Genomic DNA, 26,553 nt, shown 5'->3' on the forward strand with positions numbered 1-26,553 from the left:
GCAAATTCACAAGTGAGGTAAGGCTTGTCTAATAGATAAAAACAGAAGTTATGCTTTGTAGCTGATAAAAGTATTTATTCATTCAGCATTGGCACAACACAATTTATGTGAGTGCCTATTAAAATAGCAAATAACTATTTTCAGATTTTATTTTTATTTATTAACAACATAAATACAAAATATATTCTAACAGCAGGTACTTTTACTGAGCGCCTACTATACGCCAGGCACATGTTTAGCCCTTTACAAGTATAGACACAAATCTTCACCATATCCCTCAAAAATGTTTCTTATCATTCACATTTTGAAAATGAGCAAACAGAGAGAGGTTAAATTATTTGCCCAAGATCACAGTTAAACATAAAACTCGTTGCTGCGGAGTGGATTCCGACTCATAGTGACTCTATAGAACAGAGTAGAACTGCTTCATAGGGTTTCCAAGAAGTAGCTGGTGGATTCGAACTGCAGACCTTTTGGTTAGTGGCCAAACGCTTAACCACTGTACCACCAGGGCTCCAAGGTCACGTTAGGAAGTAGCAAACTTCAGCTTTGGCGTATCTAAAGTCTTTGATTTTTCTAGTACTTCATCATACACTAGCCCTAACAGTATAAATTGGGGCCTTGGTGGTGCAGTGGTTAAGCGTCTAGCTGCTAACCAAAAAGTCAGCAGTTCGAATCCATCAGCCACTCCTTGGAAACTGTATGGGGCAGTTCTACTCTGTCCTATAGGGTCGCTACGAGTCGGAAACGACTCAACAGCAATAGGTTCGTTTTTGTTTTTTTTTGGTTTAATAGCGTAAATTATGCAATGTGTACCACTAGACACAGATTTCTTCTTCTTCAAAATGAGCAGTGAACTTGAAGGCCAGGGGCGCAGACTACTAGATGGGTTCTGTCATTAGTTATTCATGTGACAAGGTTGCTAAATGTCTCTAGGTCTCAGTTATCTCACCCGTTTACCACATGGGCTTAAGTAGATAATTTATATGATCTCTTTCAGACCCAAATGATGTTGATAATGTTCTTAAACAAAGACCTTATCATTAATGCAATTAATAGTTTCAGTAATTCCAGAGGATATTAACAGGCTATTTTCCTATTTTTCTCTAGATTTAAAAAAAGAGTAACTTTAACTTAAAAACGAAAATATGCCAAAACATACACTTTTTTCCTCAGCAACATAAAATATCCATGCAAAAGTACCTCTCAAATAACCTTACATTAATAAGTTACTCATGAATTTTGATGCTTTTGTGTAAAAAATATATATCACAAAAATACACGAAAAAAACTTAAACCAAAATCATCCCAAACATCTGCAGTCATGAAATTCACAGTTGACGTTTCATCTTCCACCTCCTACATCCGCCGCCCATGCCACCTGCCTCTGACTGTCATGGGGATTACAAAACTCAACCAGGGCCCTAACAGTGTGCTCTTCTCTGAAGTACTTGAAAGACATTTATCTCCAGTGCAACATAAATAATACAAATGGTTTCACTTCAAGAATCACTCCAGACCACCTCCTGAGACCTTGTCTGAGAAATAGTGAGAGAAAAAAAGAACAGAAGCCTACTATCAAGGAACTCTTCTATGCCACTGGCAACTACACATAACCTCATGTCATTTAACAATTGTATCAAAGGTCTGGAGAGAGACTGCGACAATATCGACCTTATGCTATTATTCACAATTCTGAGCAGACGAGACAGCACAGAAACACATGCCCTTCCTGTTGCACATTCAAACATGAAAACTAGAAATTCTGGTATAAGGGAAATAACATCAAGCCCATGAATCTGGAAGCTAGGCTATGAGTTCTTTCTCTGATTTCAGAATTATAGTCTTCGAGTTATGCAGTTACTTAGTCCAATAATTGTTATTTGTTTATTTTGTACCTGTGGAACCTTGTCTTGAAAGGCTTGCTTATGTAGAAGATATAAAACCACTAATCAAGGAACTGCTCCTACTTCGTAGATACAGAAGGGGCACTGGACCTTCATTTTTAATTCTGTTGTTAAAGAATAAACCAAACCAAACTTGTTGCCATCAAGTCGATCCCAACTCATAGCGAACTTACAGGACAGAGCAGAACTGCCCCACAGGGTTTCCAAGGAGTGGCTGGTGGATTTGAACCGTCGACCTTGTGGTTAGCAGCCAAGCTCTTAACCACTGAGCAACTGGAACCTTAAATATAGTGAAATTCAAGGAATGGAACCTAGATCTTAATTCACTGCTGTCTACCAAACCATGTACTAAATTGCCAGGCCATCTCTAAATCTGTAAAATAAAGGTATCTCTCTTACCTAAATTTTTAAATTTTGTAAGACACAAAACTCAACATCTCAAAAGAACTTGATAACTTTTTTTCAACATCTTCTCTACAACTGCCATCATGAGGGATGTCGATGATGAGGCAGTGAATGACAAGAACAGAAATATCAAAAGAGAGCTTCTAATTTAAGAGAAATGATCAAAAAATTGTTAACCATGAGTTCAGCACATCCCAAGTGGATTTCAAGAGAAATACAAAGCTCCTTTCCTCCCTCTCCCCTAAACCTTTAGATTCCTCACTGCAATGTTCTCAACATACCTGGGGAATTTTTACCACTACCAGGCCTATTTTAGGATTTGGGAGAAGAGATCAAAGAATGGAAATGACTTGAATTTTATTCCCTTTCTCACCCTTCTAACATCTATCATCCTTTCATCTTTTTATCGCTAACTGATCAACCACTCCTATTTTCAAAAGACGGGATAGTGGAGCAGAGAAGAAACAGAGAAGAGAGAAAACCAAATGGGGGCATTCCAGAATCACAACTCATCCAGAAATAGCAAAAAGAAATAATAATAATAAATAAATAAAAGAATTTGCATACCAGATTCAGGATTTTTTTTTTTCCAATTGTTTTACCTGCAGATGCCCAAGCAGAAAAACTAGCATCACTGTTCTTTTGCCAAAATCCTACCATTATAGAAGAAGGATGAGGGCTTAATGGATAAAATACTTGAGGTAGGACCCATGTACTCCAGACTCATAATGTCCTTTGGCAGTGCATTAAGATTATGGGATATGCTGCTGCATGTAAAGGTTTTTTGATTCTGGGAAAGATTTTAAAATACATATACAAACTCTGTATTTTCCCATAAAAATTCCTTTTTTGGGAGTACAATTTTCAGACCTTTCATTTTGGATTATATGTACATTCACATACATGCATAAGTATATATGCATATATTTACAGATAGTCTCTACAATTCCTCCCATTTCTAAAATGACTTCTAACTCCTGTCTCCTCTCTCTCTCTTTTTCTTTTTCTCAACGTCATATTCTTGCCTGAAAGCTTCTGTTCTAAAAAGATTCCTTTTTTATTACTATTAGTCACCTAGGTATTGAGACGTTTGCTAATTCATGATGGTTACTATGTTCTGTGAACAAGGACTGCACTTATAACTCACTTCTACTCTTAGCTCACAGTGCTAGGCACAAAGTAAGTGTTCAAGTTACTCACGGAGATGAATTTCAGGTCTTCAATTTTTAGGTAACTGGACCATAACAGTTTCTAAATTTAAGTTATTGAATAAATTTTCAGTATGGTTTTCCCTTGGTTGCACAGTTAAGTGCTTAACTACTAGCTGAAAGCTTAGCAGTTTGAACCCATCCAGAGGCATCCGATGATCTGCTTCTGAAAAGCGACAGCCTCGAGAACCCTATGCAGCAGTTTCACTTTGCACACACGTGGTCACCATGAGTCGGAATCGACTCGGCGGCAACCAACAACGACAACAACAACGGTTTTCTTGAAATTTAGTGTTTAAACTGCTTAATTCAGTACCTATTACAGCATTCTTCACAGGCAGATTCTCAGTAAGTTCTATGTAATGACTGAATTTCAAACAATCTGAAATAATTTATTATTTACAAATATAAACAGTAGGTACATTAATTTTCTACACATACACATACATACACGTACAACATAAAATCTTTTTATGCCTGCCTCTAACCCTTACTCCATTCTTCTTACCCAGTCAGTGAAATTACCTTCTCACCCTTTATATACCTTCTATACCTTGTACAAAGTCCCTAAGTGGCACAGTTTGTGGTCGACTACTAACCTAAGGTTAATGGTTCGAACCCATCTAGCAGCACTGCAGAAGAAAGGCCTGGTGATCTGCTTCCATAAAGTTTACAGCCAAGAAAACCCCATGGAGCAGTTCTACTCTGTAACATATGGGGTCACCATAAGTGGGAATCGACTGAACAGCTATGTTTTTTTTTTTTTTTCTTTTAATACCTTGTACACGGATCCTTCATGTCACCTATGACACCTTCTTTAACTTTGTAACAAGTCTCCTACATAAAAATTGAGATGATGTTTTCTTTACTTACCTAAGTGAAGGAGACTCTACCAGATACTTCCGTAAAACAATATGGGCCAATATTATGTTTGTGCGTGTGCACATGCATTTGTGTATGTGTTACATATTTCCATTCTTAAAATTGCATTAATGAATTTTGAACCAGCTATTATTCAAATGTAGAATTTTTGGTAAAGTAAGTGGAAGGATGATAATGGAAAGGATGCATAAAACTTAGGTTCCTTTTGTTCTTTTACAGTACCCTGTACCTGTACCATACCTGGTACATAGTTTATGTTCAATTGTGTTGGTTGAAGAAAAGATGTAAAATAAGGAAATAAAAAAAGAAGGAAAGAATAAGGAAGGCAGGAAAAAAACAGAAAGAAAAGGAATTTTTCAGAAACGTAAAATGTAACTCTTGAGGACCCTAAAAACTTAACTAACCACATGGATGAACAGAAGTCTGAAAGAAAATAAGATGTCTGTTTTCTTACTAATCTTTTAAGCTATCTATACTATCTATATACATCTCTGGGTGGCACAAACAGTTTATGTTTGACTACTAACTGAGAGGTTAGGAGTTTGAACTCACCCAGTAGTGCCACAGAAGGAAGTCCTGGCGATCTGCTTCCATAAAGTTTACAGCCAAGAAAACCCTATGGAGCAGTTCTACTCTATAATACATGGGGTCACCATGAGTCGGAGTCGTCTCAATGGCAATTTGATTTGGTTTATACTATCTACACTTCCTCAGTGTACAGCTGCTGTGCCAAAAAAGCAGTAGGAGTTAAGAGGTTACAACACCTGTAGCAACAGAAGGTATGGCACTATGAAATGATTAGTGTTGAATCAAATTGTTCCTGGTTGAAAACAAGAAGTCAGACAGACTCTTCTCTATATTCCAGTGACTGCTGATCATCATGAGATGGGTAGCACAAGATATTTACATTTATCAAAAGATTAAAAACATGGCTCTACAGCCTTCCTTTCTCTGCCTGACCAAGTCACCAAGCAGGTGAACAACAAGCTTCTTTCAAGGGAGATAATTTAAGATTTATCAAGTTGAAAGGGAAAGAACTGTGGGTAAAAATCCTGAGAAAACCCTGGCACCTGGGGAAATAGGATCTCCAAATTTGGATATCCTTGACTATGGGTGATGGATTTCTAAGAGATTGTGAATGTTTGAGTGTTACTAATGAATTTTATCATTTTGTTAACTATCTAAAACTGTAATACTGGCTTAAGGATACTGTTTAGAAATGTAAGTGCTATTTTTTTTCTGTCATTATATAGGGTTTACTATAATACCAGTATGTTTTTTCTATTTATGTCTTAGCTTCTCGGTCTCTTTCTGTTTTATAATTGTATGAATTAGAGAAAGGTGGTATGGTAACTAGGTTTATCCCTAGGACTGTGGGGGTTAGGAAAAACTATATACGCTCTTGTCTCATCTAAAACTTCTTCTAGAGACCAAAACTGTTTAAAATAGTACCATGAGTTGCCTTGCAAAGGTAACAGGCAACTGAGGCTGGGGACGCAAGTAGAAAAAGTCAGTAACACCAGTTTTAGCCTGGCTCTGAAGATGTTGGAAGTTACAGGCCATCTATAGGTACAGCATGTACGTGAACTCTCCCTCCAGGGAGTATAGCATGGGCTGCTGGAGTGGCCTCCTTCTCCTCTTGACTGCTGTTTGAGTCATACTGCAGCCACCATTCATGCCCTCAGAATAAGAAGGTCATAGGAGATATTAATAGCTACTCATCACAGCTAAGACAGCTCTGAAGGAGCATTAAGGAATTCAGGAAAAGGTAATGTGTCACCTCAGAGGCTAGGCTCTTTGTTTTAAAATCATAAAGAAGTCTGTAAAATAGGTAGAGTGGAAATCATACTGGCACGGTCACATAATAACTGTGTGAACTCAGTAAATATTTCTCCTTATGTACAGAACCATAATATGCTGCCATGCCATTTTCACATTATATATAATAATATAGCAATAAAATAAATATATGTAAATATTCTTATACTTAAACAAGAAGTAAATAATTTATATGATCAATGTACATGATAATATATACATTCAGACAAAATATTTGGCACCTGAGAAACGTGCAGTAATATGGCTCAGTTTCAAATTCCTCACGGAAGGGCTGGCTAATTTTAATAGTCTGCCATTTTATAACTTCCACCTAATGTATCATATCTGAGTACTGAGATCCAGAGAATTTAGGGCCAAAATCTGATCCTTGGAATTAGTCCAAGTCCAGCGTAGCAATGTGAATCATTTCTAATATTACAACTTCACACAGAGAAATGAATTTCTTCCATTAAATATTTTTGTTAAGTCAACAAGAAGAAATACTCGCAGTTATGATTCCCTTACCACTTTCAGCTGGTGCATTCCTTTAAGTTCTAGTTTGTATTATTAAATGCTAAAATAAGGCTTAGGCAAGTCTAGACTGAAAGCAGAGAGAGCACTTTAGCTGGACCTTTGAGCTACTGTAGGAGAACAGCACAGGCATAGTAAACACTGTGCCCATGTCTTGCTCTCATTGAACGCAGTTGATACTTATCAGCTCCAAATGCATAATAAAGGTAACTGTACCCTGGTGGGAGGTATCTGGAAAACTGGTAGTATCTGTATGTAATCAAAGAAAACTCTTTTCACCTTCAAGCTTGTATTTAATATCAAGCCTCGAGCTGTAGCTTTCAATGGCTCTAGGTTGCTATCTCCAAAATATCCTTGACACCAAGTTAATATTAAGTCTGTACACTTGATATCAACATTATTTTCCATGCAAGTGATGTCACTGCAGACTTTTTCTACATTGCCAGGGTAAAGTCCACAAGTCTCTTGCAGGTTGAGAATTTCTAGATAACGAATAGCAACTAACAACCCATTGATTCAAGTCTTTAACATGACATACATTGCTACTGTTTTTTTCCCCATTAAATGCTTTACAGAGAATTAGATTTATAGAGAAATAGGTTTCAGTCCAGTGTAAGAGCTGTCAGGAAACAGAACCAGCAGCAGAACAGCACTCAGCAGTGAATCTGTACGGAGGATTTGGCTCTGTGTGAGGTGCTGCCCTTGTTACATAATTTAAGGGGTTGCTTAATTTTGAGATCTGCAATTGTGTGATTCTATAGGCTAAATCTTTGTGAAAAGCAAGGATTACCTCAAGCCATGCATTATTATTTACTTTGTTGAAGTCCCACAATTACTTAACTGACTAAATTTATAATTATTTAGGGGTGATGGTTAAGAAATTAAGACGTCGTTTGAGAGAGCAAAGATAGATGATGTGTGGATTAATTCAATTAAAACATATCAAACCAGTTGTTGTCCAGTCGCTTTTGACTCATGGCGACCCCATGTGGATCATAGTAGACCTGTGCTCCATAAGATTTTCAATGGCTGATTTTTCAGAAGTAGATCACTGGGCCTTTCTTCCAAAACACCCCTGGGTGGGCTCAAACTTCCAACCTTGTGTTAGCAGCTGAGCATGTTAACTGTTTGCAGCATCCAGGAAATCCATTAAGATTTATAGTGAGAGCTATTCCAAAACATTGAATCTTGATGGGTTAGTTTCTATTTCATCTTCCTTCCCACTAATTAAATGTTTAAATGTGAGCAAACTGACAACTGGACTAAAACTAACTTATTTGGAAAGCAGCCTCTAGCAATCACACTTTCACTGTGGAACTGAATAAACAAGAAAAAATATAAGTGCTCTAAGGGACACTTTTTAAAAGGAGACATGAATTATTTATTTTAGAATAAAAGTTACTCTAACTTCAGTCTTTTAATAATGTATATATTTGGATACATAACACTCATGTAATTTTAAAGTGGTAACAAATGACTCATTTCAAAAGCTTTTCTTTTCTTAATGAAGAATAGTTAGAGTCACCTAAACACAGTGGAGCCATGGCTTGAACAGCAGATCAGCGCAAGCACAGCACTGAAAACTCTCACATAACCAGGATGAGGCAGAACAGCACAGACAGAGGTCAGTGTGTGGACCCTGGAATCAGTCGGCCTGAGTTTCAATGTCAGTGCTTCCACAGACTAGCCGAGGGAATCCTGGGAAAAGGATCTAAGCCCTCTGTGCCCCAGTTTTCCATCAGTAAAAACAAGATTGTAATGGAATTCACAGGGATGTGGAAATATTAAATGCATTTATGTAATAAAACCTGTGAAAGCCAGAACCTGTATAAGGTGGAAACCTGACGGAAAAAGAAAACTCAAATATTTTCCACTAAAACAAAAGATAGAAAAGTGGTAAGACTGCACCCTGTCAAAGGTGGAAAACTTGTGAGACCCAGAAAAACAAGGCAGCCCCGTAGAGTGCCGGCTCTCACAGGTTTCCCTGTATGTGGACGCCCTTAGAGCAGTGTTTGACACATGGTAAGTGCTTAATAAATGTTTTTATTGCTGTTGCTATTATTCCTATTACTATTATTATACACTATTAGTAGGAATAAATAGTATACGTATCGTATGCTATCACTATTGAAAGGAAATATTTAAATTTATTAAATATATTACCAACCTGAAAGGTTAAAGATAATACATCAAGCTGTATCACTCTAGGTGATAAAGATAATGATAATAAAAATGGAAATTATAATCACAGTTGGAATAGTCCTACATATTGAAGCGTCCTAGTTATAAAAAGTAGTGGAAGGGAACATTCTGCTGAAACCTCCCTGCAGTTAATTTTATCTATTCATCTCAGAGGAGAGACTTCTCTGAAAACCAATCAAAACATCCTAACCTCAAGTTCTTTTCAGTTTAAAACACCTATATAATCTTCTCCCACTACCTCATACTGATAACAAAAGGAGTTAATGGTAAGAGTTCATGCTTTCTGCTTTCTCCTTCATTAGTTCTTATATGCCATACCACTTCTTGGTAGACTGTCCTAGGCTTAATAATCATTATAAAGAAGTTATCTTTCTAGTATGTATAATTCTACCATATTCATAAGGCTAAATAATGAAACTGTATATTAAATAAAAGAATGAAAGAATAAGTTTTTGGAAATGCCTGTTTTGTTTTAGCAAAAAAAAAAAAACAAACCTTGCCGACAATTTATTAACCCAAAAAAATCAATTGCCCTTGAGTCAATTCCAACTCATAGCAACCCTATAGGACAGAGGACAATTGCCCCATAGGGTTTCCAAGAGCAGCTGGAGGATTTGAACTGCTGATCTTTTGGTTAGTGCCAAGCTCTTAACCACTGTGCCACCAGGGCTCTGACCATTTATTAGCACATATCAAATAACAAAATGTCACCATGAATATATATTTACATTTTCTATACTCAAATAAGGAATGTGAGGCAAAAATTTCCTTAAGAAGGAAATTGTTAGATTTGAGATGATGGCAGGAAAAAGCAAGGGTTGGGAAAACTGTTACCAGTAGGCAGCCTCTGGATTAATTGTACCCAATCTGTAAAGAAACTAATAATCACATTCAATCTTGTGGTTGTAAATACACAACAGTGCTTCAAAAATGTTTATGTCAATGCTCAAAGTTATGTCAATACTTCAGACAGGGCTAAGACCCTATAGAAACAAATGCTTGCTGTAAAATGTGGTTCAACTCAGGAGGGAAGTAAGGTTTTCAGAATGCTGTAGAGAAAGAGGCAGAGATGCTACTCAGGGATGTGTGGACATTGATTCTTCTCTCTTTCCCGGATAAGGATCTGATCTAGTTTACTCTGAATACAGCTCCAGAACTAGGAGGTATCAGATATTTACCATTTCGTGAAGTTTATTCCTGAATGGTGACAAAAGCTCCTAGAGTAAAAACTGTGGTGTGGTATGGAGTGAGCTTCCCACCGCGTAGATGGTGTCACTATGAGCTGAGCGCTATGGCTAGAACTTAGGGGAACAGGCAAGCTGGCCTCAGACATCCTGTATCTGCTTCTATCTGTTCACATCATGACATCCAATGAGATTCTTACCTTATTTCAACATACTAGGAATTTAATCCTACCTTACAATGGTTTCTTCTGGCCAAACCATAAATTACCTGAAGTCCATGCCTACTTTTTGACTGGAAAATATTTGAAGATATTGAAATGTCAAGTTTGGTAAGACTGAAATGCTTTTTATAAGCAATTCTATCAAGTTGCCTGGTTTAAAAGTCCAAGACATCATAATACATTTTTTCTGTCGAAAAGGGTTGGCTTTATTGCATCTCAGAATTTAAGCAAAGTGTTTTTCTTGTCCATCTTCTAAATCCGATTTTCTCTGTGTATCTCTCTCTTAACCAACTTTAATATCAATTTTTTTTCTGGTTGTCATTCTAATCTCTGGTCTTGATGTCTAAATTAGTCTGGCTGCCATTTAGATTTAATAAATTTCTTTTATTTTACTATGAGTTAATAGTTTTTACTAGAAGTAGGCTATATACTTCTGATGTATATTGTATTTCTCTACATCTATATCCATATATTCAGCTACCCATCCACTCACTCACCCATCTGACAACTCATCTGAACTACAGAGAACTGGCACTACATGGAAACCTACTGTAATTTACTCTAGATTTGTTTAAAGCACTGGGGTATCAATAGAGAGATAGAGGACTTACCTCTTTAAATCAAAGTTTTAAAATGCATTTTCCCAGAGGTTCATTTTGGCCAGACTGAATTGTTTAAATCAGTTCCTGCCTGCCACTATACTTTCTTGATACTGAGAGAGTTTACTCTGGTGATGCAGTGGTTAAAGCACTCAGCTGCTAACTAAGTGGTTGGTAGTTCGAACCCACCAGCCACTCCGCAGAAGAAAGATGTGGCAGTCTGCTTCCATAAGGATTTTCAGCCTTGGAAACCCTATGAGGCAGTTCTACTCTGTACTACAGGGTCACCATGAGTCGGAATCAACTTGATGGCAGTGGGCAGGTTGCTTAAAGAGCCCTGGTAGCACAACAATTAAGTGCTCGGCTGCTTTTAGGTTGGAAGTTGGAACCCACTCAATGGCTCCATGGGAGAAAGACCTGGTGATCTTCTCCTGTAAAGATTACAGCCTAGAAAATAGTATGGGGTAGTTCTGCTCTGTCACATGGGGTCGCTATGAGTTGAAATCAACTTAATGGCACCTAACAACAACAAGATTGCTTAAATGCCACTTCCTCAGTTAAGATTTTCTTGCCCCCACAGACTATCTTCCACTCTCATTTCATACCACCCTTTTTTTCTTTGGAAACCCTGGTGGGGTAGCGTTAAGAATTCAGCTGCTAATTAAAAGGTCGGCGGTTTGAATCTACCAGGCGCTCCTTGGAAACGCTATGGGGCAGTTCTACTCTGTCCTGTAGGGTCGCTATGAGTCAGAATTGACTTGACGGCAATGGGTTTGTTTTTTTCTTTACAGATATATTTAAATAACTGCTGGTGGAATTACTTATTTAAGGTCTATCACACTACCAGATTATAAACTCCACCAGGGTAGAGACCAAGTCTGTCTTATTTATATCTCCAGAAACTAACATGGTGCTTGGTGTACAGTAAGTTCTCAATAAATGTTTGTTATATTGGTGAGTGGATAAAGTTGAAGTCACTTTTACAGGTGGCAAATTGTTAAAAAAAAATATAGAGGGTCTACATGTCTATCATTGCATTTTTTTTTCTATTTAGTATATCTGGGTAATTAGCTTTTCCCTTAAAGCTATAGTTTCAAAGGAGAAAAACAATTTGAATGTGCAAAGTGCTCTGCAAGTGTTTAACTCCAATTTGGAAATGGCACCAGCAGTCTATACAGTAGTAATTTAAAGTGAGATAAAGCTATGTGGGTCAATACTTAAAGGGTACCTTTGGGTACTGGCTTGCTATGAATTCCCAGAAATAAAAAGATGCTTCAATCAATGCATATAGTGACTGTCTACCACTTACAAGGCATGCTATTTGGCTTTACAATGTGTCCCAAACAGCCTTTTCAAACTAATTATAATCTGATTGAGAAGTAACAGGAATGCATGGAAAAGCTAACTAGAAACAAAAAGAAACAAAAAAGTAAATAATAAGTTCAAGGGCAAATGATCAGCACTGCAGGCATTCAGAGAAAGACCGTCAACAGAAGTCTTCATGGAGGAATAGACTAGGCAGGCAAAGAAGAGTGAGACAAGTATTGCAGATGGATAGAAGCGGGTTTTTATTATTTTATATCATTTTTAATTTTTCTATTAAGTCTAGTGAAGAAAGTCCCTAAAGATGAGAGAAATTGAAAGTAGAAGGTTATTTCGAGCAATAAATAGAACGATTTGCCTAAAGTAACGGGTTCACCAGAGAGAAGAAGAGGGGTACATCAATTTGGGAGGTTGAATCATATACTGTAGTAAAATTATAAATAAATTAAGGGTATTTTCCTGCCAGCTTCTGTGAGTCTTGTGCTGACACGTGGCATAATAGTAAAAACATAAAATATTCAGCAATGATAATATCTTAATGTTGCACAGCACTTTGTTTCAAAGCAATTTATTATTTGCAAAAGTTTTTTTTTTTTTCCCCTCATTTTACAGAAATGTCACCGCATGTTCAGTAAATGTAAATGTCTTAGTTGTTCATGGTAGAGCTGTGATTCAAACCTATATCTTTTGCTCTGGCAACTTGCAGCAGTAAGCAGCAGTTATCAGAAGAAGGACACAGGACTGAGAAGACTCTTGTAGCAGAGAATGGACAGGATGAGAACCGAACAAATTAATGTGGCTATACCATGTTGGGACACTTACAACATTCTTAAGAGACCTAGTCCTTGTCACTATCTGAATATCAATTACTGGCAAATATGAGTTATTAACCAGAACTGTTGGACTTTTAAACATGTATCTGATCACAACTACTATTGGTTTTAAGACGGCAGAAAAATAACTTTTTTTTAAATCATTTGGTCATAGAAATATTACAGCCGCCTTAATTTGCAGGCACTTTAAAAATCAAATTATTGTGTAATCAGTAGGTGGTAATTTCAGAGCTCTTTAGGGTACTCTAGTTCTAAGCATCAAATGGTTAACCCAGAGTCTGAAATTCTTCACTCTTAGGTTTCCAGTGATTGCATTTTGAAGGTACCTGCAAGCAATTTTATTGCACTGCTTTTTAAAATTCTAGTTAACATTTATTTATTCAAATACAGTAACCCTCACTTAAGCAGTGAATAACTGACTCCCACTCCCACATACTGTTCACGGTGTTAGCATAACAGCTTTAAAGTGCTTCAGAAATCTTACACAAAAGTCTTTTGAAATTATGTTCAAACTGAAGGATATATCTTTCACTTTTCTTTCCTATCAGTTTATCTTTTTCTCTCAGGAGAATTCGTTCTTTTATGGGAAGTTTCCCAAACTGAAATACCCTTCCTGAGAGATTGTGATCTACCGCACAGGGAAAAGAATACAGTGAAAGAGCCACAAAATCACAAAGATAGTGATGCACTGATGTCTTTTTTTTAAAGTTCTTACCTGTGAAATCAAGACTATCGACAAGCAATACACACTTTATGCGAGAAATAGCTATTGGTCTCAAACAAAATTACATTACCTAGCCTTATGATGAAGCCCTGGTGGCACAGTTGTTAAGAACTTGGCTGCTAACCGAAAGGCTGGCAGTTCAAATCCACCAGCCACTCCTTCAAAACCTTGTTGGGCAGTTCTACTCTGTCCTATAGGGTCGCTATGAGTCAGAATTGACTCGATGGCAAAAAGTTTTTTGTTTCTTTCAGCCTTACAATGAACGGAAAAAAATCTAGCTGTTTTTAATGGAATAAAACTCTAACTTTACTTGTTACTACTATTACAGTTTTAATTGTTAAAAAAATTATACATATAGTACATCCTTCTTGGAAACTGATCTCTAACCAGAAAGTAACTCATTTGGGAACTCTATTCACTAACAGAACAATTTAAAATGATATAAAATAATAAAAACATAAGTGTCTATATTTTATATACTTTTGGTAAATTATAGGATTATGGTAGGACATGCAGTATGACCTCCTGAGTTACTGCACTTCTTGGAAATATCTCAGGGGTCTTCTCTGGTACAAAATGGAGAACTCTCATCCAATCACAGGATTAATTTATATTAACTTTATACAAAGGGCTTCAACATTCAGGTTTTGTTTAGGGAAAAAAAAACAGCTGTTTGTTGTTTAAAAATAAATAAATAAAAATTTCACAAACACTGGTCTTTTTCTAATCAAACTTCAACCATTCTTTAAGATCCAGATTGTATTGTATCTCATTAGAACGGCCTTCCCTGACCATTCTAGAAAACCACCTCTGGTCAAATAAATATGCCTACTGCTACTCTCTTAATATCACCAGCTGCTGTTGAGCTGACTCTGATTCATGGCGACCCCATGTGTGCCACCATAGGACTGTGCTCCATAGGGTTTTCAATGGCTTATTTTTTGGAAGCACAGCACCAGGTCTTTCTTCCAAGGCATCTCTGGGTAGACTCAAACTTCCAACCCTTCAATTAGCAGCTAGTGCATTATCTGTTAACTGCTGACTCTCTTAGTTTTTACTTTATCATATGGTGTCTTATATTTACATAAAATCATCCAAATGTCTTACTTTGTCAACTGGCTTGTAACTACTTGCATCCTGAGAACATGTTTTATTTTGTATTCTTGCCACAGACTGCTAAGGATGGCACCTACTTTCTAGGGACTGACCCTTGTCCCTGCCATCTATGACTGTAGTAGAAACTGCATTACGGCTACTGGTGACCATGCTCCTTGGCCAAAGGGGAGGGTCCACCACAATCCAGATGGCTAAGTAAGAGATTGTGTGGCTAGGTTACACTCCATTCAGCAGGTGTCAATCTCTGGGTCATGGTCGGGGGATGGGGGGTGGTGGTACACAGAGGAGTCACGTGCTTGAAGTGTACAATACAGCAGGTGCGTCTGGGGACAGGCAAGGATCAAGATGAGATATATGGCAGCACTGTGATTATATATGGATTGCCTTTTGGAGCAGGATCCCTGACAGAACTAAGATACAGCGCTTAGGAGGTGGAGGAAAGTACTCAGTAGCAAGAGATCAAGGCACAGACACAAGAGGTGTATTCTTTTTTTATTGTTGTGCTTTAAGTGAAAATTTACAATTCAAGTTAGTTTCTCATACAAAAGTTTATACATACATTGTTATGTGACCCTAGTCGCTCCCCCTATACTGTGACAGCACACTCCCCTTTCCCTCCCGGATTTCCCCGACAAGAGGTGTATTCTACAGGGAAAGTGGAATGCACTCAGGTGATGAAGGCAAAACAGCCTATTCATGACGACTGAGGGCACTCGACAAGGGCTTGGGATTAAACGTGGTCAAGACCCACCTCAGGCATCCTAGACACCAGGCCTAGGATAGGAAGACACCTATCACCCCTCACCATGGGAGTGGTTCTTAATTCCAGGAATTTTCAGATTCGCTCAGAAACTAGACTGACTTTTTCTGCCCCTGCTGGGCTGTATTTGACCTCACATAAACTATTTGATTGCTTTTTCTCTTTTTGTCTCCATTTCTCTTAACCTCAGAAAACCACCTCAGACATATTGCCAACTACAGTTAATGGTTTTATAAACCACACATTCACATTTAATTGCCCACTTTGACAGACCTATAAGATTTTAAATCATTTCTGAGTATAGAGATTTCCTTCATGAAAGAAAATAACCCTTTCGTTACCAAATTATTATTAAAAAAAAAAAATTTGATGGCATGTGTTTTCAGTATCAGAATGCATGCTTACTAATTGAGTGTGTTCAAATTTTTGGTTGGTAATATGGATTTTGAGAAATATGATCGGTAATACAAGCCACCAATAAGGCAAGTGGCACTGTGGTGCCACTGATCTGTGGTATGACAATATACCAATAAGAGCTAAATAGAGAATTTGTTGCAGGCACCCTTCCATTAGGTTACATGGGGAACTTCTGATTTTCCAAATATGACATAGAAAAACCAAAACAAACCCTTTAGGGCTCCCTAACTATCACACAGCAAAACTATAATTATGCTTGCAAGCCTTATCTCATAGAAATAAAGGAAAAAAAAAAAAGGCAAAACTTCACAAAACTAACACATCCAGGAAGCATCATCTAATTGAATGCTCAACCTGCACAACAATGAGGCTCCAACGCTGGTCGGCTGAGCTTTAGGTATTTCAAACAGGACCCACCTTGATGCTAAATGCATCAGAACTGGAATAACAACGCCTTATTTCTGAGGTCCAAAGCCATAAAAAGTGGCTAGTTTACCGTGAAAGGCAGCCCTGGTGGCGCAGTGGTTGACAGCCCAACTGCCAAATCTGGTTGGCAGTATGAATCCACCAGTCACTCCTCGGAAACCCTATGGGGCAGTTCTACTCTGTCTTATAGGGTCACTATGAGTTGGAATCGACTCGACAGTAACAGGTTTTACTGTTAGAGTAACCAAAGAAATAATGTGTCCTTTGCTCCTCCTCTTTTCCCTATAATCAGTAACTAATAGCCTTGTTTCCTTGTCTCCTTCAGGCACACAGGTATGCTGGTTCAGAAAGCACCAGGCACTGAATTAGAAGATCAGGCTTTGATCCCAGTTTATCACTTCGTAACTGAGTGATCTTGGGCAAGGCAACTAAACACAGAGATTCAGTTTCTGAATACTAGAAAAAGGAGGTGCAGTTAATGGTACTTACTCTGAAGTTTCTTTCTTTCTTTCTTTTTTAAGAGAAATGAATATGTACTTGCCTAGCATAGGATTGGACTCATGGTAGGTGCTCAATAAATAATTTTTATTTTCAGTTATAGCTTCTTTTATTTTCCTTGACTCTTTACATGCACAACCACATTATTCTTATTTTCTTTATTTAAATTTGCCACTTTTTAAGGTGTGTGATTTTGGGTTACTTCCAATGATTATTTTTTTAAAATATTTTTTGAGAGCAGTAGCTGTCAATCCTGCTGCTCATTAGAATGGGCTAAAGAGTTTTTAAAAAAAGTAATAGTGCTGGGCCCCACCTTTGAACAGCTAAATTTGTATCTCTGAGGATAACCACAAAATTTGTATCAAACAGTAAGTAAAACCAAACCAAAATAAAACAGCTTAAGAGATACTGCGCACACTATACAAAAGAATGCAAGAAGGATTAACAAAATGAAACTCTTACCTTTGTTATTGTATACATCTAAGTAATTTGGTGCTGAAAAAATTGTAATTAGAGAAGGGAAGCCTGTTGTTTGGCTTTTCCTGTACATGCGATACCTAAAAACAATAAATGCAAGTTAAAACAAGGCTAGTAAGGAAAAAGGATGATGCTAAATTATAGATTCAGAAATAGAAAATTAAATGAGTTAAGTTCTATCACTCAAGGAGGATCCAGTTATATAACATTAAATAAATCTTTCTCTCTAAAGTCTGTTATACACAGACATCAATCCATCTCAGGGTGAAACTGAAAATATACAATATACAAAATATAAAATATACAATATACAATCAATGTATACAAATATACAATTTCCACATGTCTTTTAAAGCTTAGCTAACCCAAGGGGAGGTTGGAATTCTGTGGAAAAGCATAATTCATTTCCACATGTTCAACAGAGAGGACAGAGGCTAATTATTGCAAACTATACCCTTCATCAACCATATTTTTCAGAAGACAGTCAATATTTTTGACATAAAAAAGACTGAGCAAGTAATACATGGAGACTTGCCAATAATAACCTAGCCAATTAGTCTATTAATCTACAATATTCTGTAAAGGTCATATATAAACATTTTGCTTGGAGTAAGTGATTGCTTTTCAAAGAATGTCTGGTTAAATCCACGAATTTTACAAATTGAAAACTGTTTCTATTTAAGAATTTTATTTATTACCCATCCCTGCTGCTGTCTGCAGATCGAAGATTATTGTCTCAACAGGGTAATATTTAATCAATCAGTAATGAAACATAAAGTTTGTAAGAGCTATGGAAAAACAACCAACAGTCCGGTTGGTTTTCTAACGTATAAAACAACACTTGCATCCTCAAGTAATCAAAAGGTACAGAAGACTTTGACTCTTTTCCATCGTTTCCAAGGTGATAAAGTATCTCATGACTTCTATACAACAGATTTTAGGAATATCAGTATAGAGATACTCCTATAAAGCACAAAAGAAAATTTTATCACCACTTGGGTGTTTTCAGTCAGTTATTTCTGGCAGACTAACCATTTCTTATTTAGCTGGGCTCTAAAAGTATTTAAAAAAAAAAAAGAAAACCTGTTGCTGACTCATGGTGACCCTATGTGTTACAGAGCAGAACTGCTCCATAGGATCTTCTTGGCTGTAATCTTTAGGGAAGCACATCGCCAGGCGTTTCTTCCACGGCACTGCTAGGTAGGTTCAAACCACCAACCTTTAGGTTAGCAGGTGAGAGCAACCATTTCTGCCACCCAGCGACCTTTAAAGGTATAACCAACTTAAAATTTATAATTTTAACAATATTTTGATTCCTCTCTTTTTAAAACTACTGAGACATACTACTTTCCTCAGAAGAAAATATCCCTTAAAAATCTTTTGCAATGTTCTAGAAATATTTATTCTGCTTATGGGACTGAGCTTTGTTGAAAAAAAGATTGGAGAAAGATAGTAGCACTCTCAATCCTCGTACTTCGACTTTATAAACCGAGGCTATGCCTACCTGACAACAAAGACAAAAGAACTAGATAACATAACCTCAATTTCCAAATGAATCAGTCAACTGCCCACTGAAGCAAAAAGTACTGATGATTTTAATTGATACACTTAATTTTTTTTTTTTTAATAAACAGATGAGTTCAGTTATGTAGTGGGATTAAGAAAAATCTTCCCCAAATGCTCAGTCTGCCAAAAAAAGCATGGTGTTACCACAGGCCTGGAAAGTGAGAAAAATAATCTGAGGACCTGATTGGTTGGCTATATCAAAAGGTTACCTCAAACATCAGCTACAACAGTATGCGCGGGTATAGTTTTAGATCAGTTTATGCCTGTTGATTGACTGCTTGAAATAAGCCGATTTTAAACGGAACTTCGGATCTGCCTTGATTCAGGAGCGTCATAGACCTGGGCCTACGTTAGAAGGCAGGCATCTATATTCACAATTTTAGTGCACAGATTACAAAAAGGAGTATTTCTACTTGTCAGAAAACCCAGAAGGTGTCAGACTCCAAAACCCTAATGCGGATTTAATGCACCATTAAAGTTAATGTCTGATGCTTTCTAGTTTTCTAAACCCTTAAAATAAGTCTCCATTGAAAAATTTCCCAGACATTACAAGATCAATTTTATGTTTCCATTTGTTAGTTAGAACACAGAACTGTTTCCCCTATTTAAATGTCTCCTTTCTTCTCCCTTTAAAGTTTACAGGGATCTGGAATGATATTCTTAAAAATAAGAGCATAATATGGAATAGCTGTTAAATATTTATGTGTAATTCTCATTCACACTGCCAACCAGACTGAAAAGTAGCTCGTGATTTACTCACCTATGGGACAGTGGTGAGAGCAGGAATTGAGGGAAGAGGAAGTATCTGATAGTACTTAAGAAAACCAGCTGAAAATTTATTTGTTCAAGCAGAAATAGAAGACTTTAAACTGACTTTACAGAACAACTACAGATACTCACTATCCAAGACTCTGCCATACCTGTGTCATCAGAAGAGAGTTTTAAGGTATAATTCCTTCTGGGGCAGAGCCTAGTAAAAGGGAACCTCCACAGCCTGAGCAAAGTGAGGAGTGCTGACAAAGGGCAATGCATGGTTTTCACAAACCCACAAAACTGCTCACCCTGCATCTTGGGCTTCATGGGCTCGAAGTATAGATAACAAGTTATTGTGCTGTAAGAATTCACATACAGCCGGGTAACTGCCAGAGACAAAAAGAAAAGAAAGCATCTGTTATAAAATCGTCATACCTGCATTTATCTCCAACATTCAGATGTCTGTGATCTGACGAAGCATAATTAAACCTACACCATTCATGACACAAGCCTCTTGTCTCTAAGGACAGGTTTTTCCCTGTGCAGAAAAAGCACCTACAGCTGTACTTTTTACATAATCAGAAAGTAGCAGAAGTGTGAATTGGAAAAAAAATGGGCCTAATTACATAACAAGTGTCCATTCCCAGAAAAAATCGATTTTATCAAATCTGCCTTTAAACATAAAGTGAACAGAAACATAAATATAACGTGAGAATGGAATAAATCTCACATTTTCTCAAATACAGCAACATGTGTGTCTGCCTGCACACGTGTGTGACAGAGAAGACAGAGCTGGGGAGTAGAAGACAGGAAGTCTACTGGGAAATGAAGTTATCACCTTACTCAATCTTACGGACACATGAAACTGAATATACTATTTAAAATGTAAACAGAAACTATAAAAAATTTACAAAGTTTTAAAAATCTGTACTTCAAATATGATCAATGCAACTTTATCTTAAGATATTCTCTATCTTGACTTCAGTAAAGTATCAAATATAAAATGAAAATAATTTTATCTTTCAAGAAAATCTCAAACCCAAAGATAAGCACTGCATGATAGATGAAATTCAAATTACAAAAAACCTTTAAAAAAACCTTTGTGATCATTCTGTCTCTGCACTAAGAATTTTTAATCAGACAAATGTATGTCATAAAAATGGATAAAACTTTGACAGTTCACATCAAAGAACAGTAAACCAATACTAAGTATAACATAAACCACAAATAATCACTAGAACTTAAAACTATATACACTATAGGAAACAATTCATCAATTATAAAAATAGCACTTTATAATGTATTATAAAAGAGAAGATGAAAATCATTTCTGTAGTACTGATTTTATAAGAATTCCCCGATCAACAGGGAAAAAAATACCACTAAGATGGCACAGGGTTAAGGACAAATTGATTGTAAAAAGGACTCAATTCTCCAGGAAAAATGGGATCTGAAATACCAGAAGAGTTTCTGTGCGTGGGCACAAGCACACGTGTGTTGTGTGTTTGTGTGTGTATGAGAGAGAGACAGAGAAAGAGACAGAGACAGAGTGGGGGGGGCAGACACCCACGAGGCCCCCTACTTCCTAGCTGTCCCAGGCCAGCCCAGTGAATAACCATCTAACTGATAAACATTAGTGTATCTTAAACACTGGAGAAGATGGCCCAGAGGCTCTACAGGACATGTGTGCACGTGGTACCTAGGATTAGGAGTTGACCAACATGGTCTTCAAAGGCTTCTGTTCTACTGAAAGAGAAGGTGAGTATATGACCTTTGCAGATGGGAGATGTGTCAGGAAAAGAAATCTTAACTTCAGATACACTGGTTGTCTTCCCAAACTAGCAAATTTGTTTGGAACATATTTAGCATAAAGTGCCTAGCAAGGAGCAGCACAGAGTAAATATTCAATAAATGTTTGTTTCCTATCTCTTTAAGCCATTTACTTTTATTTCCTGTGTCTTCGTAATGCCTCTTTATAAAAGACGGTTTATTGTCTTGTTGCTACCACTGTCAGACAGAGGTGGTTTGTCTAGGTTTATCACCTTTTCACCCTTGGGCAAATGGCTTGGCTTCTCTTTTTGACTTAATTTTTTCCTACCGGAAGAACTTACACTAGTCTTATAAAAGCATAACTTTAATATATTTTCTTCATGTTAAGTTTGAACCCTTATGTGTTTAAGTTTTTCCCAGTTGAAATATATCTCTGATTTTTAATAGAAATTTGAAGAAAACAAAATTAACCTGGCAGCAATTTGCTAGGTTAACAGCAAATTAAGTGAGGAACACTTGCCTTAGGTAACCAAAGGGAAGTCATTTTGAAGAAAAGCATTAGATATTTAAGAGCATACATCATCAAAAATCCTTAAACTTTCTAAGAATTGATGGCATTTTTCTAAATAAACTTAGAAAAAAATTCAGAAATCAAATAAATAAGTTTAGAAAATACTTGAATATCATCTGGATTCCCATTATTTGTGAACCATCTCCCTGGGATACACTAAAATGTTTAATAAAATTAGGGGAAAAAAACAACTTCTAAAACACTTTCATGCTTTTTAATAGAAATGATCATAAACCACAGTGTGTTCAAAGGGAAAAGCATTTTAAAAATATATACGCAGAACACTTGGAAAAGCAGAGTTCCAAACACTTCAATACTACACAGAGAGTTGGAAAATCATTTATTTCCCCCACATTTATTAAAGGCCCACTGGTGACTTGATCCATTTGCTAGAAGCACTGTGTTAGGCACAGAATAGGGGTGGTGAGGATGGTGGTGTGGGTTAGGTGGGGGTGGTAAGATAGATGCAAGGCCTGGTGTCTATAACTAAGGATGATTACAATCCAGGCAGGAAGGTGGAACATACTAAAATAAACAACAACAACAAAAAAACCCCAGAATCTAAAGAATACAAACACATTAATGATAAAATAATACAAGTTTTATAGAGACATTATAAGGCAAGAAAGAAAGCATTTGGGGCTGGCTAGATTAATCAGAGAAACCTTTTTGAAAAACACCTATCTTGTGCTAGATCTTGAAGGAAATGATGCATGAGGATCAGTAAATAGGAAAGAGGTTAGAATTCCACGCATAAGAGAGGGGGGAGGGACAGGAAATAGACTGAGCATGGACAAAGATAAAGAAAACAGAAAAGACAAAAATGTAAAAAAAAACTGACTTGGAATTAGAGCAAACAGCTACTATTAGGCTTATTCTGTTTATTCTCTTATTTCTGTTTCTTGCTGTATTAAACTATGTTTTAGTCTGTGGACTACATCTAGATTTCAGACTGTAACCACGATATAACCAGTAGGCATTATTAAAAAGTTTTTCATGCTTTTATGCCTTTACATATACTTTCCCTATGTATTTTTCCTTCTGGAAAGCGCTAGTCATCTGCCAAACCTTAGATAAATTATCACCTGTGACCTCTTCCCTTCAAGCCGACCTCACCCCTAGGTGTACAAAGTTGCTGCAGCCATTATAGTCTCACAATGTATGTATCCAATATATCACTTATCATGTACTGTAAATTATGTTTACACATCTTCTCTCCACCTATACAGTGAATGCGTTAAGGGAGGGACACTGTTTTATCCGTCTTATATCCTAAATGCTTAGAAGCCATTTGTCAGCTTTCTGGAGCTCAAGCACTATTGCTGGAGTATCCTCAACAGGGCAGTCAAGCAGGTGAAAGATGCAAAGTCTGTCTTTCCTTCATTGTTGCTTAGGTTGAAATTCTTGGCCAAGGTGCCAGGAGGAAGCCTTCTCCTTGGTGTCTTCACATTCTCCCAGCCCCAGTCGTAGGGAGGACCCTGCCCAACTGTTCAACTCCTCCTGCGTTTCTTGAGGTTTGCATGCCAGGCACACTCAATTAGGAAAATGGGTACTTAGCCCTGGGGTGCCCTGGAGTTTCCCGGATGCTGGCAGACTTATCTTTTCCTAGGACTTGCTGTGTTTCTTTTTTTTTTTTTGTTCCAAGGTTCTCCAACTAATTTTATTTTACCCACTAGGGATCAAGTCCTGAAAGGCCCCAACTCTCCCTGCTAGAAATTCTCTAGAACTGATGTCTTCACTTGTACCTGCTGCCTCAGGACCAGCAGCTAACGTTCACTTAAGGCAAACTTTCCACTGAAGTATAACATCTGTACAGAAAAGTGCACAAGCCAGAAAATTACAACTTGATGACCTCTTACAAAGTGAACACTCTGGTAACTAGCACGAAGATCAAGAAACAGAATTTTACCTGAATCTCATAAACTCCTCATATTCCCCTCCAGTCATCAGCACTTTCTCGTTAAGGGTAACCAGCATCTTGACTTTTAACATTGTAGATTCGTTTTCTCTAATATTATTTAAATGGAATCATACAATATGTGTTCTCTATTATCTGGCTTCTTTCATTAATCATTATGCCTGTGAGATTCATCCATGTTGTTATGTATAGTTGTAGTTAGCTCATTCTCATTTAATGCATTTAATTATACAAATATACAATAACTTATTATTCATTCTACTAAATGTAAATTATTTTTTTTTTCCATTTCTTAGCTACTATAAATACTGCTGCTATGAACAATCTTGCGTTATGTCTTTTGGTCCACGTATGCACACATTTCTACAGGACAGAAAACTAGAAATGGAATAGCTTGGTTATGTTTATGTTCATCTTTAATAGATACCGACGTAGCTAGCTGTAATCTGGGATTACAGGTGAAGTGAGACCATTGAGATGGCCATCTTTTCAGAATTCAAAAGCCCAGAATGTTATCTCCCCTCATATTTTCGAGAACACAACTTTCTCTGCCTGCAAGAGCCTTCCCCAGTGACTTTTCTTGGATATGCTCTACTCATCATTCAAACTCACATCTGATAACACCTCCACAAGGAGTAGTTCCTTAACCTCCAATCCATCCCGTTTGGGTTAGGCCCCCAACTCTGTCTGTGTATACGTGTGTGTGTTATCAGCCTATGCAACATTTAATGTAGCACTACTCACCTTGCATTTTATTTGCCTATTTTTGCTTATCTGTCTCTTACACTAGACTGTCATTTCCTGGAGGGCAGGGACTCTGAGTATCTATAAAACCAAGCCAATGTTTGTTAAATGGCTGAATGAGTGAACTCTCAAAAAGGATATATATGAATGGGGGGGGGGAATGAAGAGGACTGATAAAATTGGTAACAGGGAGCTCAGGTGTGATTTCTTCAACTACTAAGAGAGAGTATCTTGAGTTCAGAGTGGGAAAGAGGGAAGATGGATTATCTAGATGCTGATGATAAGACGGTATCACCAAGATGCAATAACTGTACTAATTTAAATGAAAGAATAAAAAGCAAAAATACTCACTGGTCTACATAACATGGAGAATGAACTGTGAACAAAAACAGAAAAACCAGGAGGAATCCCCACTGGGGATTAAGAAAGTGGGGAAAGAGAGGCAGAGCCAACATGGTGCCCTAGATAGATACATCATGCCATCCCTCTGCAGCAAAGACTCAAAATACTAAGTAAAATAGATACAAATGTCAATCCTGGAACATGAAGCATCAAATGAAGGAATAAAGACAATAGGTCAAACACCAAATGGAAGACATTTCCAGATAAACAGAAATTAAGGGAATTCATAAAAACCAAACCAAATTTATAAGAAATATTAAAGGGAGTCCTTTGGTTACAGAACCAACAACATCAGACAACAACCAGAGTCTAGAACACAGGACAGCATCAACCAGACACTAACCTAGATAAAGAACTCTCAATAATAAGACAAAGCTAAAAGACTTAAAAAAGGGAAACAGAAACATCGATCTGTAAATAACAACAACATCAAAACAATAAAAGGGGGAATAAACAGTGTAGCTATAGAATTTTCAAATGGAGAGGAAGTCTAGGCAATATCAAGCAATAAAAGTCTGATTCGAACTTATGGAGATAAGGGTAAATTTCAAGGTAACCACAAAGGAAGTTAATAAACCTATTCATCAAAATAAAAAAGAGGAAAAACATAAAAGTCTCAGTAAACACATAATTTATAATAATGAAAGAACATTCACAAATAAAAGGAATTCCACACAGGAAAGTAAGAGGAACAAAAAAAAAGTCATCACCAAAAAAAAAAAAAAAAACAACCACATACCTATCAACAATCACACTGAAAGCAAATGGCTTAAAAGCATCTATAAAGAGACAGAGTGGCAGAATGGATAAAAAAGCATGACTCATCAATATGCTGTCTACAAGAGACACACGTTAGACACACAGACAAAAATATATCAAAAATCAAAGGATGGAAAATATATATCAAGAAAATAGTAACCAAAAAAGGGCAGGAATGGCAATACTAATCTCAGATTATTTTAAGACAAAATCAACGATAAATGACAAGGAAGGGCATTATATAATGATTAAAGGGACAATCCAGCAAGATGACGTAACCTTAACAAATATCTACGCACCCAATGACAGGGCTCCAAAATACATAAGACAACCTCTAACAGCACTGAAAATAGAAATAGACGGTCCCACAATAATAGTAAGAGACTTCAACATCCTACTCTCAGTAAAGGAGAGAAGATCTAGAAAGGAACTCAACAAAGATATATGTCATGGATTGAATTGTGTCCCCCAAAAAATGTGTGTAGCAACTTGTCTGGGTCATGATTCCCAGTATTGTATGATTGTGTTATCTGATGTGA

The 26,553-nt window shown here is 37.0% G+C and overlaps 1 protein-coding gene across 4 annotated transcripts in view; it reads right to left on the bottom strand.

Annotated features, from left to right (window-relative positions):
• PPP3CA (protein phosphatase 3 catalytic subunit alpha) overlaps nucleotides 1–26,553 on the bottom strand; it is a 363,115-nt gene that overhangs the window by 43,617 nt on the left and 292,945 nt on the right. For all 4 annotated transcript variants that reach the window (XM_023734723.1, XM_023734721.1, XM_023734722.1 and 1 more), the window contains 2 exons: nucleotides 20,159–20,236; nucleotides 17,517–17,611 (listed from right to left, as the gene is read on the bottom strand). In XM_023734723.1, the coding sequence (XP_023590491.1) occupies nucleotides 17,517–17,611; nucleotides 20,159–20,236 (173 nt within the window). The remainder of the gene's footprint in view (nucleotides 1–17,516; nucleotides 17,612–20,158; nucleotides 20,237–26,553) is intronic.

The sequence above is a fragment of the Trichechus manatus genome, unplaced genomic scaffold (genome assembly GCF_000243295.1).
Source record: "Trichechus manatus latirostris isolate Lorelei unplaced genomic scaffold, TriManLat1.0 scaffold00071, whole genome shotgun sequence".
Classification (NCBI taxonomy): Eukaryota; Metazoa; Chordata; class Mammalia; order Sirenia; family Trichechidae; genus Trichechus; species Trichechus manatus.